General features: G+C 43.8%; 1 protein-coding gene across 1 annotated transcript in view; it reads left to right on the top strand.

Moving 5' to 3' along the window:
• The window catches only part of TSPAN7 (tetraspanin 7), a 111,712-nt gene extending 95,973 nt beyond the window's left edge, over positions 1–15,739 (top strand). Inside the window, exons 5-8 of the mRNA XM_058658596.1 lie at positions 926–1,081; positions 8,116–8,199; positions 14,378–14,462; positions 14,750–15,739. Of these exons, the coding sequence (XP_058514579.1) occupies positions 926–1,081; positions 8,116–8,199; positions 14,378–14,446 (309 nt within the window). The 3' untranslated portion in view covers positions 14,447–14,462; positions 14,750–15,739. The remainder of the gene's footprint in view (positions 1–925; positions 1,082–8,115; positions 8,200–14,377; positions 14,463–14,749) is intronic.
• Positions 15,740–19,818: the final 4,079 nt, after the last annotated feature.

Below are 19,818 nucleotides of genomic sequence, written 5' to 3'. Positions count from 1 at the left end.
GAGCTGTGTTCATAAGCTGGGGCAATGTAGTCGGGGATGGAGAGTGAATTTTGAGGAGACTGAGGCTATCTCAGCAATATGAATGTCCAGGGCTACCTTGTACTTTGTAGAAGATGCAAGGGGAAAGAAAGACAAGTTTCCTCCCTGGAGTGGGTGAGGTCCTAACCTACCTAGCAAGAGCAGCCGGAGAAAGTTTCTGGCTTTGGACTTTGTTTTGTTCTGTTGATTGTTTTACTTCGGAAGATATGTTTGTAGGCTGCAATTTTATTTTGGTAAAATATTCACCTCTTAAAGCAAAATCCCAAGAATACCATAAGAAGTATATATTATAGACCCAGATTCACCAATTAATTATATTTTTGCCCCATTAAAATTTTTTTTTTCCACATCAGGAGTCAGCAATCCTTTTCTATAATTGTACCCAAAGTAAATATCTTGGGCTTTTAGGGCCATGCACACTCTGTTACACCTGTTCAGCTCTACCGCTGCCACACAAAAACAGCCACAGATAACATATAAACCAAACGGCATGGATGTGTCTCAAAAAATATTTACAAAATCAGGTGACTAATGGGCTGTAGCTTACCAACCCCAGTTTGCTCTCCCCCCCTTTCCTCTTTGTTTATCTTTTTCTAAACCATTTGAGCTTTTAAAGCCGTCATTTGCGGATGTCTCCCTTGCCCCAACCTCCAGTCATGATTTAGTTGATGTGTACATAAAGCCACCAGATGAGTAATGTAGACTCATGTTCCTGTTTGACTTTCCCTGGATGTGCGTGTAATTGTCAGGAGGTTCAGTTTATCTTTACTCACCTGTACATACCATCTTAGAGACTTGGCCTGTTTTTCTCTTAAGAGTTGAAAGAAAGTGAATGAGAAGCTTTTTGTTACCCACTTCTTGATGTTTTCTCTTCCCTTGTTAATAGTTGAGCTGCTGTGGTGTGCAGAACTACACCAACTGGAGCACCAGCCCCTACTTCCTGGAGCACGGCATTCCCCCAAGTTGCTGCATGAACGAAACTGATTGCAATGCCCAGGATCTACACAATCTGACCATGGCCGCCACCAAAGTTAACCAGAAGGTATCTGCTTCTTCCAAGCCCTTAATGGGACCAGTGGTGAATATTTGCAAGAGCTTCTGTATTTCTGTGAAATGAAGACAAATAGGTTAGTAGTGGGAATCCAAGAGGGAGTCAAGAATCTTTCTTTATGGTCCTCGATTGCCTGCAAGAGGCACTTGAGGCTGCTCTCTTCCACAAAAGAAATCTGTGATTCAGATCAGCCTCGTATTCTACCTCCTGCGGCAAGAACCTACCAGGCACAGTCACGAAGGTTTGGCAAACGGTTCCTGTTAACCCCGATGCTTGTTTCAGACAGAGAATGTTGGCTTTTTTTCTTTCCAAGTGTCTTTTCTTCTGCTTAACATTCCATCTAAACATAAAATTACTCGCAGCTGGATGCCAGTCCTTGGCAGGAAGAGGGGAGTAGACTTGACAGACAGCATATGCTTCTGCTAGGAGGGTGGCCTTTATTTTAGGGAGTTCACTGTCATAGGAAAGGAAATCAGCAACTCCAATCCAACTCACTGTCAACATCCTGACTCTCAGAGAAACGTGAAAGGGAGGGGAAAAAAAGCAGGGCTAAAAGAAATTTGAAATATGGTACCTAGTTGAAATGAGGAAAGTGAGATTTCAGTTGTCAGGGAAAGGGAAAGCGATTGTACACTCTGCTTTGCAAAAAATATGTGGAAGACACAAAACAACTGTATGTGAAGGCTACCCATGTTCTCCGATGGCTTAAGAAATGTCATACAGTGAAGCGAAAGAAAGGGCAAAACTCTGCTACTTAGTTTACCTGCAGCTATTCAGCCAGTGGGTCAATTTGCTTTCTCACTAAGGCAAAGTTGTGTTCTCCCAGTGTCTTCAAAATTCTGCATATTCTGGGCCAACTACTGATAAATTCCTAGGGGGGATTTGGCCATTATCTCCAGATTGTGGACTTTTCTGATATAACATGGGTATTTGTAGCATAACTGGTACAAGGTACTGTTGCCATTCTAGAAGCTCATTCTCTTATTTGAGAATTATTATTTGAGAGTTTCGTTAGAATGATGCAGTACCGACAGCTTCTTGTCTTAGCTAAGGGAACATCTGTTTCTACTGGAATTTTCTTATGAATCCAACTTTGAGGCCTCCTTCACTTCTCATTGGTGAATAAAGCAACTTCTGGCTTTTTCCTGGACATCCCCACAGAGCTCCCATATGTGTCATTAGACTGCCATTTTATGATGTGCCAAGTGTATCTGGCATCTGTTAGATTCTCTCATTTATGGCAGGCACTGAGTGATATGTAGGAACACGACCTTTGGCATAACAGAACCTCGGAAAGTCATTTGGAGCAGCAGCATCCATCAGCATCCAGTAGAGGTACTTTCTTTTTACCCTATGTTCTCCTCCTTGGAACATTGAACCGGGAGAAGTCAGGAGCACTGACGCTGCGGGTGGACTCCTATTTGATTCTTGCCGTGTCGCCGGCTGTATATATGATTTGGGGGAAGTCACTTAGCGTTTTTCAGTCTTGTTTTACTCATCTGTAAAATGAGGATGGTAATGGTTCTTGCCCATGGTAGTGGATATGAGGGTTGAATGAGATAAAAATCTCTAAAGCACAGTGCCTGGCACAGATTAAGGGCATAAAAAGTGGTTTATTCCGCTTACCATTATGCTACATTAACATAATGTATATGTAGCTGGGATGGTGGGAAAGTTTGTCTTCTACTATGACATACTGCCTGCCTGCCTGCCTGCCTGCCTGCCTGCCTTCTTTCCTTCCTTCCTTCCTTTTCTTAAATCTGAAAGCTGGGTTACAGAGACAGAAAGAGAAACACAGAAATCTTGCATCTGCTGGTTCACTCCCCAAATGACTACAATGACTAGAGCTGGGCCGATCCAAAACCAGTAGCCAGGAACTTTCTCTAGGTCCCCCACATGGATGGCAGTAGCACAAACACTTGGGCCATCTTCCGCTGCTTTCCCATGCAACTAGCGGGGAGCTGGATCAGAAGTAGATATTATTATTAGAATCATGCACCACGTCCTTGTAGGGAGGATCTTTTGTTAGTACGTAAGAGCAAGTTTGGAGTCATACCCTTAATATTATAGCAGTTGTAATCTTTACAGGGTAAGAGAAAGACACGGTAGCATTTTTTTTTTCATTGCATTGTCAACTTACAAAATGACCTCATTCCCCACCTCTCTACCACATTCCTATTTTGTTTTCCTGAGCATCTTAAATACTTTGAAGGTATGTTTAACTTACAGTTCATTTCCCATGTACTCTTCAACTCGACTCTTCCAAAAGAGGAATAGTGAATGAAGACTGAAATTTGCCTGTGCGTTGCATTAGACCCTCTGATTTAGTGCTCACTTGAGCAAGTTCTCCTGTCTGACTCTCAGATGTCTCATGTACTAGAGAAAGAAAGCTGATGTGAATGTTGACAGTGACGGTGGTAGTGAATGCGCATTGATGTTATTCTCCCGTTTACTGACTACTGGCTCCCAGCAGGCTTCGCTGCTGCCACCTTTCAGTCACATGGGATCTTGTGATTTAGAATAAAGAATAATTTCTGTAAATGTGTTGAGTTTTTTTGATCCCTACACTCCAAAGGCACAGAAAGATGATCCTTTGCTCCTGCCTGGCAACCAGAGGAACATACATTATACTTATTACTGGGAGACAGCAGGAAGCAAATAAGAACATTTAGACAGGCTATTGTTTAGTCGGGGTGGTTTTATTATGGTTTTGCATGCAGGATGGTGAAAATGTCTGCCGGTTTAGTTGGCCGATAGTATTGGCTGCGTCTCTACACCGTAAGATTTCCTTGCCAATTTGTAAGAGAAAGAGGAAGGTGTTATTCTGATTGGCAGATACAGAGACACTTCGTCCCAGAACCTGTCTGGAACCAGTCTGCTACCCTGATAGTTACGACTTGCAGATGTTTTCCACTGGTGACTGTCAATGTAGACATGCTGAGAGGGTAAGCAAATTCACTCTTCTGTTTCTGGATGTTTCCTAGGAGACTTAGCAAGTCTCTGTAGATTTATCTCACATCTGAGAACCAGGCTTTCATATTAGAAAATTGAGAGAAAATGTGGTGGGAAGACGAGCAGTTTAGTGGTAATTACGGGACTGAATGTAAACATGGCCCGTTGTTGTATTACCAAAGCAGGTCTCGCAGTGCACAGACTTGTGCTAAGACCTGGAAAATGAACTGATGGGGCCAATTGGTGAATAATAGAGGGAAACCCTAAAATGGGAATCCTTTATTTTTCGACATTGAGCTAAAAAAAACCCTAACATCATTTTCATCTTCTCATTTTAAGTAATCCCATTTACTGGTATGGGTCATTCATTTACTTTCTTATTTGGAAAAAAGAATAGCGAGTGGACTTTTCTTGTGGAAGAGTGCCTCTCAAACTTTAATGGGCATGGAAGGCACCTGGAGAGCTTGTTCGGATTCACTGACAATTGGGCAGCTTCTGCAGCTCTGTGCTGGGGCCTCAGGTTCTGCGTGTTTAACAAGCTCCCAGTGCTGTACATTCAAGAGTCACCCATTATGCAGCCACGTCAAGAGAAAGCCATTTTGCCACAGTTGTTCCGATGCCAAGTAATTCATTTTCTAGTTTTGCTTGACGATTGAAGGAGTTTTATCAAAAACCAAGAGTCTTGTTAGCAGAATCTCCTAAAATAGAGTAGAAACCATACTTTAAAACAGTATTTGCAGGGCCCGGTGGCGTGGCCTAGCGGCTAAAGTCCTCGCCTTGAAAGCCCCGGAATCCCATATGGGCGCCGGTTCTAATCCCGGCAGCTCCACTTCCCATCCAGCTCCCTGCTTGTGGCCTGGGAAAGCAGTCCAGGACGGCCCAATGCATTGGGACCCTGCACCCACGTGGGAGACCTAGAAGAGGTTCCTGGTTCCCGGCTTCGGATCGGCGTGCACCGGCCCATTGCGGCTCACTTGGGGAGTGAATCATCGGACGGAAGATCTTCCTCTCTGTCTCTCCTCCTCTGTGTATATCTGGCTGTAATAAAAAATGAATAAATCTTTTAAAAAAAAAACAATATTTGCAGCGTAGGTGTAGAATTGAAGCTCGGAGAAAAAGAACATACGAAACTTAAGTTTCAGAGTAGGAAAATAGGCCATCTTGCTTCTCTCTTGATCCAGTTGTGAAGCTTGTGTTTCCTTATTTTGAACTCGCCTCCCGTGAGTGCTGGTCTGGACCTCCTCACTGCAGGGGGACACAGTGATGATGGCCCACAGAGAAAGATGCGGCTAGAGCCACTGCTAACGCTGGGAGAGTGTTAGAATAGAGTGAGCGTGGCTGTAAGGCTGGCGACAAGAGAGATCCCTGCTGTGGTGGTGGGAATGCCTGGAGTGTTGATTGTCGTTGCCTTTTTGCTGCCTGAGCTGTTATACTACAGATTTGTGGAAAATTTCACTCATTTGGAAGAGTGATGGCAGAGAGGTTGGTGTTCCACGTGCCTGCGACAGCCGGGGCTGGGCCAAGCAGAAGCCAGTAGTCAATCTGGCAACTCAACCTGGGTCTCTCCCCTGTGGGTGGCAGGGACCCAAATACTGACCACCTTGTGCCTCCCAGGGTGTGCATTAGCAAGAAGCTAGAGCTGGAAGCAAAAAAAGTGAAAACTCAAACTTAAGGTACTTCCATATCGGGTATGGACATCCGAGTGGAGTTTTAACCACTGTGCCAAATTTCCACCCCTACCCACAGTTTTGAAGGATGTTAACATAGGAGGAACTATCTGCATCTTAAGATAAAAGGCTTAGGGCCTGGCGCGGTAGCCTAGCAGCTAAAGTTCTTGCCTTCATGCACCAGGATCCCATGTGGACACTGGTTTGTATCCTGGTCACCCTGTTTCCCATTTAGCTCCTAGCTTGTGACCTGGGAAATCAGTCAAGTGCAGCCCAAAGCCTTGGGAACCTGCACCTGCATGGGAGACCCAGAAAAAGCTCCTGGCTCCTTGGCTTCGGATCAGCTCAGCTCTGGCCATTGTGGCCGCTTGGGGAATAAATCATTGGACGGAAGATCTTTTTCTCTGTCTCCCTCTGTCTGTATATCTGACTTTCCAATTAAAAAATAATAAAATTAAATTTAAAAATGATAAAATGTGTAACCAGAAAACCCCTTTCTTGAAGCCTTTTAGGGATTTGAAAAAAATATTCCACTTGATTATTGTTTATAGTCCTTTCCTGGATTACTGCTGTTTGGTTTTTACTTGTTCTCTTTTATTTGTGGAGTATTAAGTCCTGACTGTAATGTTAATTAAAAACAATTTCTCTTAAAAAAAAACCTAAAAAGGAAAGAAGGAACGAAAGAAGTGAAGGGATAGGTGAAAAGAATACATTATTATTCTTAGTATTTTGTCTGTGAACTACACTGAATCTGTGCTCGTTGTATTAATATTACATTGATGTGAGAGAAAGGTGTCGGGGCAGGTGGAGAATATTCATTTCCTGCTGACTTCTTCCTAATACAAACTCCTCTCAAGTCCACTATCTTTTGAAAAAACAGTGGTGCTGTAGTTTTGCTAGTAAAGCAAGCTCCTACTCATAGAGAATCAAATTTTGAAAACTTGCCATGAGCAAAATAATATATTTCCTTTCCCACGCCACCCTGACCTCCAAAATTGTATCAGATAACTAAGGAATGTGTCAGTTGCATTGAGAGATGCGCCATGGCACTGCTGCCAGATTACCAGACCTTATTCTCTGCAAACAGTTGGTGAGTGTATAGGATGCAGCATGGCAGAATTTTTGCAACTTGTGAGAGTGGTTAGGCACTGGGAATTTTGTTGTCCTTCAGATGCTATTACAAATTAGTGTGCCCTTCTTGGTAAGCAGAGCAGCCTTTGCTCTGTTTATGACATTAATGTCTTCATTTTTCATAGATTCTATAATGTTTACACTAAAGCCCTTTTTCCGAAAACTGGGGAAAGGTCATGTCTCTCTAGCTGAGTAAATCAACTTAGGCATCTGAATTGATTGTGTTCAGTTTCGTGCAAATACACACAAGCGTGCGTGCATATGCTCTCTGTCCTACCCCTGCTGTCTGGCCTGCAAGTCGGGGATTGCATAAGAAGACTCCGCTTTCCCCTTTGCATTATGGATGATACACGAAATGTGGTGTTTCCTGCCTGCTGCAGGTCTATAAAAATGTAATCCAGAATAACAACAATCAAATACTTATTGCTTACTATGGTTGAGCTGCAACTGATCACGCATTTTCAAGAAACATCTTTTGGCTTATCAGTTTTAAAGTGACATTGAAATGGCCAATAATGGTTGAATTTAGTCATGGCGTTAAAAAGTTTCATAATATGTTAAAAGGAAAAGAACTTCATGTTATGAATAAAGTTATTGACACCCAGGCAGGGAAAGTCACTGGTTGAAGGATAAGTAGTGAATTTTTGGAGATGATTTTAGGATGTAGCTTTTGCCTATTTGAACAAAACAAAACCACAAAGAGACCATAATGGTCTCTTTAGGAAGAAATTTACAACTAAATAATGTTGGCAAGTCTTCAAACACCTCTCTCTAATCACGCGATTCCCCGCTGTTATTTCAAGATATTGTCACTCATTGTCCGGGGATGCTGATCACTGTTTATGATGGTGTGGTTTCCTGGTTAAGTATTTGGAATACCTTCTTATCGGTTCCAGTCTTTGGGTAGATCTTACAGATGTCTGGCTAAATTGAATCCTACTACTGAAACATTTATAGATGAAATTATATGTCTAGCATTCACTTTAATCCAGCTGGGAGTGAGAGTCTGGGAGGTTTTGGTGTCACAAGGTTGGTCATATGTTGTGGTGTTATGGGAAGGGACATGTGGGGATTTGTTCAATTACACTTTATATTTATAGTATCTCTGAGTTTGTTGTTGTTATTTTTCTTTTGTTTGAAATGATTGCTAGTGAATTCCCACAGTGAGTTGCCCTTGTAGTTGCCGAACTAAATGTATGGGGGAGTGTTGTAAGTGCACATAACCCAGCCTAGCCTTGGGAGAACATCTCCCTGACTGTATCTTTCTCTTTGCAGGGCTGTTATGATCTGGTGACCAGTTTCATGGAGACAAACATGGGGATCATTGCTGGAGTTGCGTTTGGAATCGCCTTCTCTCAGGTAGCCTGCATAACTGGGCGCAAAGCCTGCCTTCCCTCCCTGTTTCCCCTGGCCTTGGAGTTTGCCTCCAACTTTTTCCCGCCTTGGGAGAGGCCGATGGATGGGGTCAGAGCTCCCTGCTCGTTAGTCCTCAGGTCATCTGTTCATTGATTTCCCTTTTTCAACTTAAATGAAGTTTTGTCACCAAGGGAATATCAGTTACAGTTCAACTAATGACTAGCCCCAGAAAAACAACTTGCTTTTTCTGTAGGTCAAATGGAGGTTAACTGAACAACCTGCTGGCTTAATTGGAGCATAAACAACTCAAAACATCAAATGGCTGATCTGGATTTGGGGAAGGCTTTTGTTTCTGATTGACCGGTCCCTTCTTTATTCTAATGGATTACGCACGAAATTGCTCCCTTAACAGAAAACCTTATTTTAGCAAGCTTTATCTTGGGATCTTTACTTTAATATTTAGATTTGACAAGTCTATTTCTTAAGGGCAAATCAAATTTTTGCATTTGGAATTTTATATTCCATCATCTCCACACTTTCTTTCTAAAAATGATGGAAGAAATAGTTATACAGTTTTTTACAGATTTATTTATTTGAAAGGTGAGGGATTTGATACAGAGAAAGAGATTAATAGAGAGCTTTTCGCTACCAGTTCATTCCCCAAATGGCCTAAACAGCCAGGCCAGACCATAGCAGGAGCCTGAGGCACCCTCCAGGTCTCTCATGTGAGTGGCAGCAGGCCTAGCTACTGTGCTACCTTTCAGTGCTTTCTCAGGTACCTTAGCAGGGAGCTAGATAGAAAATACGGTAGCCAGGACTTGGACTGGTAGTCTGATATGGGGTGCTATTGCTACAGAAGTGACTTAACCCGCTGCAGCACAATACCTTCCCCTAATTATACAAATTAACTAAGGCACACATACGCAAGCATGGAACAAATGTTAAGGTAAGTCTTGAGATTGAGTTTATGTCTACTGGGCAGGCTGCTGCTGATATGGATCAGTTAAGACACAACAGTGACAGGCCCAGCCACGAACTCTGCAGTGGTGCCAGTTCGGGTGAGGCTCTTGGAAAGCTAAGCGCCTCTGGCCTGTTTAATGTTATTGTCTGTCTTAGGGCATGCTGACCTCGGTAACTTTTGCTTTGTCTGCCGAGAGGTTACTGCTTTTAGAATTAACAGATTGCTACCAGTGACCACCCTGCTCTTGTGGATGTAGCATTTTTTTTTTTGTATATTCACTTTAACTATAAAAACCCTGTTTTCCTTCCCCTCAGTGCACTATCCTGCGAAATAGTTGCCACCCTGCTCCATAATAAATCCATTTTCCTTGAAAGATTGAAGACTGCATTCTGATATACGACAGCTGCCAACAGGCCTCTCGTCCCCCAGAATTATGTCCCATCCTTGTTATAGTATTGCTTTGAGCAGAAGGTGTGGCCTGTATGCTAAGTAACTACATCCAAAGTTTAAGGCTGACACAGACTTTTTTTTTCAGTGTAACAACAGATCACTTTTTTAAATTAATTGCATTGCATTATGTGACACAGTTTCAAATGAAGCACAATTAGTGTTTCAGCAATGTTTTTTAATAAATCTCTTTTTAAGATTTATTTTTATTGCAAAGTTAGATATACAGAGAGCAGGAGAGACAGAGAGGAAGATCTTCTCCCCATTGACTCACTCCCCAAATGGCTGCAATGGCTGGAGCTGAGCCGATCCAAAGCCAGGAGCCAGGAGCCTCTTCCAGCTCTCCCACATGGGTGTAGGTCTCTAAGGCTTGGACCGTCCTTGACTGATTTCCCAGGCCACAAGCTAGGAGCTGGATGGGAAGCAGGGCTGCTGGGATTAGAACCAGTGCCTGCCCGTATGGGATCCTGGTGTGTACAGGGCAGGTGAGGACTTTAGCAGCTAGGCTACCGCACAGTCCCTGTTTCTCCGTCAGCTTTCTTGCTTAAATGCCCCCCACCTACTCCCAATGTACCGAGGAATGCAGACACATTCCAATTTTGTTCATGTTTGTTTCTAAAACTTCTTTACTAAGATATGGAACCAGTGGGAAAGTGCATAAATTTTAATTTTGCAGCTTGCTAAATGCTTACAAATGAATTTATCTGTGTATCCTTTGCTGAGCTCAAGGAATAGAACCTCGGCCTGATAATCTGCCACTGGAAGTAGAGACTTTATCCTTGGAGACACAGAAATGCATTTCTCCCTATGTGACGTTGCATTCTGCAAGTGCACATGGGTGTGGCTAGTGCGAGTGTGTTTCTTGAGAATTCTTTTACCATGCTTCATTTATTTTTTATGTGCAGCTCTGAAATGAGTTCAGCCATTAACACACCAACACACAGAAAAAACAGAGTGGGGGGGGGGGTCAATGAATTCATTCTCCAGAGCCACTTCAAGAGCAATTGCGGCCCTGAACTTCCTTTCGGTTGCTGAAATAGTTCAATAATAACACTCGGTAACATCTCTGTCATTGCTGGGGTCCGTTTTGGAGGCTCCTGGGCCTCATGACTGATGGAAATGTACAAGGTGTTGTGGGCCGCCTTGAGGGTAATACATGTATGTGTAGCATCTGTTGGTTTAAACAAAAAGGGTTTGTGTTGGGCATCCAAGGAGGCCTATCCTTGAAGGAAGAAGTGTTGTTGAAGTCTCCACTAATGGCTGTCCTAGACCCTAAAAAACACCCATGACGTCAGGACCATAGGTGAGGAGCAAAGAGCCTCAACGAACCTAGAATGGCAGATGAAGTATCATCTTCCCAAGAATATTCTCGTGTAGTCACGTGTGTCTGTGGCAGAGGGGAAGGTCCTACTTGTACGCATAAGAACTACGTTCAATGTGTCCTTCTCTGAATCTTAAATGATCTGATTAATACCTTTCCTCTGGCTCAATGAATCATATAAATTACCAGGAGAGCCAAGTATCAGCTTTTCATAGTCTGTAAAAGAATTTTGTCCCCTGTGAGCTGCCTTCACAAGGCTGAACCCCCTATGTGGCTAGCAGAACATTGTCATGTATTTCACACTTCTCAGCACCAGCGCCCAGTGTCTTTGTTCTGTCCAGGAAAAGCTCACCTGTTATAACTGGGTGAGGAGGTCCTGCTCTTCTGTAAATGATAGCAGGAGGTCAAGTATGTTGCATTTGGGCCCTTTTTCCATGTGTCTTGGGCAGCGACTCTCTCCCAGGAGGACTTGGGGGGAGAGAGCTTAAGAAAGCATGTAGGGGTAGGGACCACTTTTGCTCAGTCTGGTAGACTGTCTTCGGCACACTCTTTCTGGAACACTGTTGCACTTGTCCCCCTTATAGTCATGTGCTGTCGTACTCTCTGCTCTCCAGTGCTACCACAGGCACTCTTTCCCATCCTGTACTGCACTCCAGCAGCCCCTGGCCTCTCGTGTTCTGGTGTGGTCTTGTCTGCTTTCTTGGCGATTGCTCTTTGCAAGTGCTGTCTCCCTGTCCTGCCTTAGGCTGTCACCCACATCCTGTACTCCCTTGGCCTCCCTTGTGTGCTCTCTGTTCTAACGTGCACTCACACTGTCTTGCAGGTGCTGCCTCTTACACATTATGCTTTTCTTGTGTTTACTCACAACGTGCTCTCCTACCCCTCTCTCCCTGCGTGTGCTCTCTGCTGCTCTGCTGTGTCACGTACACGCTGATGCAAGTACTCTCTAGTGTATGCTGTGGGGATTGTATGAGTATTCTCCCCCACACATTGTAACTCATGCACCTTTCACTTTTGTGCATGTACACTTCCCACCTCCATAGGGCCTGAAAGCCAGGCGTTACAGGGCGCTTTGTGTTGCTCAGTTTGTAATGCTGTTTTGTCCCTTGGTTTGACTCTGTGTGCTGGTGTTGATGATGTGCTTGGTGGGAGATGGGGTATCTTCTGGGCTACTGTTTCTAGCAGTTGAGAAGCCAAGGCTAACAGACATAGGGCTTTGCTATACTTGGGACATGTTTGGTAGGATTAGCATTCTTTATCCGGCAGAGGACTGAGCTGCTTTCCAGAAGGGCATGGTTCAGTGCTTTGCTTGAGGTTGGGCCACGGCTGTAGATACAGGATTTAGATTCTGACTTCCTCCCCTGGTCTGCCATAATAAACACTAAGGCAAAGATCATCCTTATTTCTGTCCTCACCTAGCACCTGAAGGTAATTCATTGTGTTCTTTTATGACAGAGGGAATGTGAAATTAGAAGCAAAAAGTTATTCAGCTGAAAATAGAGCTTCAACCCATCCATGCCCTGACCATCACCCCCTACATCACCTCCCCCATGGCACATAGCCTGCTAGGTCCTGACGGGGGCCTGCCTGCCTTTTCTATGTAGAAGACAGGATAAAATCATGACTACTCCTGGGTGGGGAGAGAGGACATAACTTTAAGCTATTTGTGGATGACTTGTGTGCTTTGGGAAACACCACTTACTCTCTCCTGAGTCTGTTCTCTTATCTAGGAAATCAGGATTTTAAAATCACAGGCTTACGGAAACACTTAGTAGTTTATCATTCTGTACTGTTATATACCTCCAAACATGTTTTGATGCTTGTTGGTCCTGCAAAATGGCAGTTCTAATGAAAAGGGACATGCTATGAAGTTTGAAGTCCTTGTATTAGTGAAAGGAAGCTTTTAGTTTCTCATTTGGCAGAATATTCTGGAGGATACAGCCATGCTACTTTTGACCAGTTGATGCAAATGCATGATATGATTTTATGGTACAAAATGATGTTGGCTTGAGCCTTTGAATGAGTCCAACACGATGATGGCTTTTTTTTTCTTACATAAAAGAGGTTAATTTTGTACAGTTCACAGCAAGATTTTAATTTTGGGAAAGGAATATGAGAATCGGGGACCAGAATCTGCATGGATGGGTTAAGAGTCAGGAGAAACTAGTACAGGTGTTGCCCTAACAGTTGGATGCACTGTAACCGCAGGTATTTCACCTGTAAAATCAGAGTGACTAAGTAGACTGGATGAGTAATTCGCTTTCCCTGGAGGCCTTATAGAACAGCAGTTGTTGGACCTCAGACCCCAGAGTGTCTGATTCAACAAGTGTTGGGGATTTGGAGCATTCTGGGTATATATATAAAACAAGGTCCCAGGTGATGCTATTGTTGGTGGTCCTGGGGACGCACTTTGAGTGACACTGCACCAGATCATATCTTTAAGTCATTCCCACTCAGCTCTGATCCAGTAAAGAGAATCACATTGGCCAAAAGAAGGCAGCCTCCAGTCTCAGGTGCACGGTTGGGTTCTTATCCAAAGAATGCAAATCCTCCAGATTCATGAATGAGAAATATGGCTTCTAAGAAGCAGATCAAGAAAGCTTAAGTGTGTCCTGATAGTATCGTATCCATTTCTGTCAGATTCACCTGTGCTGTGCAATAGGCTAAAGCACTAAAAGAAGTAGAGGCCCACAGTCTCCTGAGAAGGGAGATAGGCTTGTTTTGGCATCCCTGAAAAAACTGGGAGGCAGGGCATGAGTGTAGGTGGGCACACCTAGGCTCGTATCTATATGATAGACACGGAGAAGCTAAAGCCTCCCTTTGCCCCTCTCCCTTCTCCTACATCTCACAAGGCATTGCTTCCTTAGCGCAGTGGAAAAGAGCCCTAGTTAAAAAATAGTGCTTTTATTCTTGTCTCAAGGAAAGGTCTGTTATTTTATCATCCAGGTATGACGGGATTCTCGTAGTAGGTTGAGAAATCTTCCAATTGCATTTGCTTGTGACTTTGAATTGAATTTAGCCTTTTTCATTTATGTCTTACTAGTTGTGTGACTTATTTTTTTCATGACACACCCTAGCACTAGCAAATTTTAATACTGATTAAATGTCAAAAGTTGCTCTTACATAGCCAGAGAGTGTTAGAGCTGGAAACCTTTGGTTAGTTCTAGAACCTCCAGTTGGCCCTAACCCAGTATTGAGGCTGCCTCCAGGTTAGATCTTACAAATAGAATCAGATTTGATATCTTTTTTCTCTTGTCCTTTCCACATCCAGAAACTCTGAGGGGTTAAAATTTATGTCTTGGGATATACGTGTATCAAAAGATCATGTCATGCCCATAAACATGCAATTTTTTATCATTTAAAATAATGTTTGAAAATAACGTTTATGAATCCAAGTATGGTGTAGTCTAGTGACCTAAGATTTTCTTTTATGGTTTTCTCTCTTGCAACAGTTGATTGGCATGCTGCTGGCCTGCTGTCTGTCCCGGTTCATCACGGCCAATCAATATGAGATGGTCTAAGGAGGTGAGTAGCAGTGTTGGGGGTGTGTGTATGTGTGTGTGTGTTAATGGTGGGAGTTCCTCTTTACGACACATGTTGCCTTTCGATTGAGCTGACATACTGTCTGGCTATATACCTACCTTATTTGGTGGTGCTTATCCACATGTGCAAATCTCTTTTCCATGGGGCTGGGGAGGAAGTGTGATTGATCCAGCTGTAGAAATGGTGGAAATGCTCGTTTCAATTTGCTACCTGATTTGTTTTCGAGTTCTTAGTAATAATGAATTACTTACATGTTTCAATTTTTCTCTTAGTCTTTCAAGAACAATGGGATAAGAGGCCTGTGTTAAAAATGAAACTGCAGCAATCTTTGAAAGACTTCCAAAGAATGTTAGAGCACAGTACATAATCCACCTGCTCTGCTACCCCACCCCCACCCTTGCGTGCAGCTGACACTCCCACCCAGTTTCTGCTTCACCCTACAGCACTCATCCTGTGTAGTGTCCATCTTGTGAAGCCCTGTTGTGCCAGAGTGTAGCCAGGTCTCCCTGCAGCTAGTCCTAGAGAATCCCCCCTGAGGCCCTGTGTGTACCAGCTCTTCCAACTGTACTTGGTCCACCTGAAGCTCATCCTAGGTGACTGGTTATCACACCTTCACTGGCCCTCCTGGGCCTTGCATGTAGTGTGGGAGGCTCCTCTAAGCCCCTCACCAGCTGTGGTCAATCAAAGCCACACACTTTTACTTACATAGATAAGCAGACAATAGTTACCTGTTCTTTTGGCTAAGTGTTGTTTGGTTTGGTTTTCCCATTCCTAAGGCTGTTTCCTACCTTCTTCAGGCTGCCTACCACACATAAGGAGATACCTCGGTAATTGCTCATGAGGAGAACAGCATGTGTCATGCATGAAAGAAGTTCGTGAGCAATTAGGTGGCCTTCTTTCTCATTGTTCCGTATCTGGCTGTGTAGGGATAGTTTAGTGCACCTTTGCCTCTCAGTTGAAACCTGTATAATCCTGTTACAAGCTGTATTGTTGCTTCCTGTAAAGGTGATGACATCACTTTTGTTTTCCCCAATTAATTGTGATTGTGTCATTTTACTACTTCTTTCTGTATTTTTCCTTCTTGCATTGACATTAAAGACATTGAGGACCTCATCTGATCATTTAAAAATGAGTGTGAAGGGGGAACAAAAGTCAAAATATTTTTAAAAGTTCTTTAAAAAAAATGCTTCTGTCTAGCATGCCAACAAGAATGCATTGATATTGTGAACATTTGTGATATATGTATTAATAAATAGAGCAATGACAAACGGCTGTGTTCTACTTCTGCTCTTTGATCGTGCTGAAAGGTTTGGAACATGTATTTCTTTTTCTACATGCTCCATAGAATATTGGGGACTGCTGACCTGACATGACACCCCCCTCCACACTGGTTCCTATCCGAGTCCCCCCAAAAAACTGCATCATGTGTCCTAAAAGCTGGTGGTTAGAATTTTAATTATGAACATTTCAGAAACATTTATCATGAACAAGATACATTATCGACTGCAGAAATAGAGGCCTCGTGTTATTCTAGATCTCTTAAATCCTCTGGCCTGTGGAAATAAACGCATAAAGTAGAAGGTTTTTTGGTTTCTTTGTTTGTTTTACGAAGGAAATGAGCACCTGTTCTTTCCTTTCTCATTTCTAACATGTTTTCATTCTTCCCTTCCCTCTCTTCCCTTGGCTGGATTCCTTAGATGTAATCTAGAGAAGAGACTGCTGCCATTCAGTTGTCCCACTGCTTCAGTTTGTCCTAAAGTATGAAATGTTTACACTTGATTTAAAGAGCATTTTAGCGATAATGGCTGTAGAATATATTATCTGCAATCATCTTTTTGGATTAGTCATCAAAAAAAAAAAACCTATTGAAATTGTATATTGATCTGTTCTAACATGAGTGGATTTAATACATTCTTCCTTTTCTCTAGAACGGCCTGTGCTTGGGATGAAACTGCGTTCTGTCTATCTATGTGCAGCCTGAACTGTGCGTGGGGTGAATATTACAAGGGGCACTTCCAAAGCCTCAGCTCCACCCTCCGGGAAAGGTCAGCAGTTCTAGAGAATTAGCTAGAGAGCTCTCCAGGGAAACAAATGTAGTGCAAAACGTTGAAATAAGATTTTTCTGTAAAATCCTAAGTAGAGTTCACTGGTTCACCTTTTTGTAAAGTAGTATTTATTGGGATACTTTGGTAAGAAATCTATACACTTTCTAAATTGATTTCAGATCTCAGCATTACAGACTTTTAATATGAAACATTTGGACTAAGGTTGATTTTCTTTTAAAACTGCAAAAGTAGTCATGCTTCAACTCAGTGGCATGTATGTAATATTCAGTCCGAATGGAATTGAGAAGATACAAATTAAAGTGAGTTTCTTTTTTTTCCCCTGAATATGGTGAAAGTGCACAAAATATTAAATATGCAGCTTAAATTTTTGCACCCATAGAAATTGGTTAAATAACCACATAGATACGATATAGAATGTTTTTAGCACCCCAAAGTTTCCTGTGTATCCCTTCCCAGCCATATCCACATGTACGTAGATACTCAGGAGTAGTGATTATGTTGAGTTACATTAGCATGCACTAGGTTTTTTTTTGTAGACTTTACATTAAAAAACCATATCATAGGAACCATTTTGTATGCTTTCTATCACCAAATATCATGTCTGTAAGAGTTAGTTTTGTCTTACCTTGGTTGGCGTGTAAGATTCTGCTATGTGACCCATTCTGCTGCTGGATATTTGGGTGGTTTGAGGTTTGGCTATGTTGAGTAGAGCTGCAATGTGCATTGTAGAATATAATTTTTCATTGACGTAAACATTCATGTTTCACATTAGAAGGTACTGCTTAAATGTTCTCAGTGTAGTAATAACTAATTTGTACCCCCACCAGAAAAAGTACTAGTCGGTCCACACTCTCACTAACACTTGTTATTCTCAGTCTGTTTTATGTTATCCATTCTGTTCATGTATAGTTGTGTTACCTTTTCATTTGCTCTCTTATGACTAGTAATGTTGAACTCTCTCATTTTCCATTGGCAATTTTGATATCCTGTTTTCTGAGGTGTCCATGACTTTTGTCTTTTTAAAATTCAGTTATCTTTATTGATTTGTAAATCTTTTTGTATTCTGGATGCAAGTCTTCCCTTGGATGTTCAAGTATGTATTACAAATATTTTCTAGTCTGTGATTTAGCTTTTTCAAATATAGCCAGTTCATTTATTATTATTATCTTTTTGATGATGTTTACATATTTGATCAGGTTGGGAAGGGTCGAGCATTAGGGGAAAGTGGGTGAGACCATTGTTTCCACATCTTCTTTTACTTTCTCCTGTATCTGGGGAAAGCAGGGAGAAAAGCAGAGGTGCCACACCCAGGCTCCACTCACCTCTGTACCTGGGGAAGGGGAACAGCTTTGCTTGATGTGATCCCAGTGTCTCTGATGTGGAGCATGCTCCAAGAGTTGTGCTTGGGTGGTTTCAATAGTTCTGAAATGCTGTCAGTCTCACCAATCCTAGGATGAAGAAATCCTTCCACATATGCTGCAATTTTCTCCATGGTGGAAGTTCTGAGTCCATTGGTTTGGTTGAGGTTCCCCAAAGAAACCTTGTCTGAAGTGATCCCAGACCTCACTCCTGTGTGTGCTTACCAGTGTGAGGTTGGCTCAGTCTGTCACCCACATCAGCCTTCGCACACATTGGTAGTTGCAACTGCTGGGTCAGTTCTGTCTGCTGCCCTGTCTCTTACACAAGCCAATGAATGCAGCAGCCCAGATCAGCCCAGCCCACTATGTGCTTGGCCCTCATGTATACCAATGGGAGCTGCAGCCTAGTCGGAACGACCCACAGTAGCCTCCACTGGGTCCGCCCCCAAGCCCTGGTTCCTGTGCTTGCCAGTGTATACAGCTGACTGGTCTAGTCTGTCCCACATCCCATTCAGTTCTCTTACACATCAATGGGTGTTGGAGCCTAGTTCAACCCAATCAACCCCACTATCCAGCCTATACTCATGCTGGTGGGTGCTTCTGCCTGTCTAGCTGGGCCCTCCTCCAGCCCTGGTTCTCATGCTCATTAGTGGGAATTGCAGCCCATCAGAGAGGTGCCCATAGTTTCCCTTCTGGCCCCATTCCCTGACCCAGATCTTGCACTCTAGGTGGTTCTGCAGTCTAGCTTGACAGCATTTGTCTAAGTCCCAGCACTTGACAGCTGATGCTGTGGCAAAGTCCAACCAGCCTGCACTTACTCTGGCTTATGCATGTACCAGTGGATATGGTCAGTTAGCCCAGCCTGGCTTTCACCCTAGCCCAGTTCACATGCAGGCCAACAGATGTTGTAGCCCTGCCCAGCCTGGTCTGCCCCCAGTCACAGTTCTCATGCTCAGCTGTGGCCCAATCTGGCATGGTCTGCCTCACATTTGCTAGTGTGTGCTATAGCCTGGCCCGGCCCGTTCTGCACCCGGTTCCAGTTCATGCTGGTGGATGCTGCAGTATAGCCTAACCCACCCAGCCCCCAGTCCTGACCCTGATGTGAACTGGCTGTTATTTGTGGCCCTACCCACCCTGTCCTGGTTCTCAGATCTGCCCGTGGGTGTTATGAACTACCCTGACCTGGTCTACCCCCAAAACTGACCCACACGAATGCTGGTGGGTGCTGTAACCTGGCTTGGTCTGAGCTGCTCCCTACCTTGGTTCTTGCGCTCACCTGCAGGGACTGTGTCCTGACAGAGGAGTTCCCCAAGCTGCTCTATCAGGTCTCCTCCCAGTGGCAGATCTCGTGAACACCTGTGGGTTCATGGTACAGACTGGCGTAGGCATCCTCCTGTCCTGGCAGGAACAATGGCCTTGCCCAACTTGCCTACATCCATCCTAGTTCTTATTCTTGGGTGTTACAGCCAGCCATACCTGGTCTATGCCCAGACACAACTCTCATGTGGTTCAGTGGGAGCCAAGATCTAGCCTAGTCCATCCAACACCCACCCTTGCTCTCAGGAACACCAGTGGGTGCTGGAGCCTAGCCCAGTCTGGCACACCCCAGACCCAGCAGTCCAGACCCATGCTGAAGGACATTACAGTCACCCAGCACATTCCACTGCCACCATTCTGGCTCGTATGCTCACCAGTGGGAGCCACAGCCTTTGCTCCCCAGCCAGGCCTAGTCCCAGCCACAGATCTCGCATGTGCCAGTGGTTGCTCTGATCCAAGTCAGCATAGCCCATCCCCGTCTTGTCCTTTGCCATCGGGTGCTGCAACCTGGCCTGTCCCTGCCCACCCCCAGTCCCAACTCTGACTGGCAGGTGCTGCCACCTAGCCTGGCATGGATCTACATTCCAGCCTGGCTCCTGCACATGCCAG

Source organism: Ochotona princeps, chromosome X (assembly GCF_030435755.1).
Source record: "Ochotona princeps isolate mOchPri1 chromosome X, mOchPri1.hap1, whole genome shotgun sequence".
In the NCBI taxonomy this organism is placed as follows: domain Eukaryota; kingdom Metazoa; phylum Chordata; class Mammalia; order Lagomorpha; family Ochotonidae; genus Ochotona; species Ochotona princeps.
This window is presented reverse-complemented; position numbering and strand designations above follow the sequence as displayed.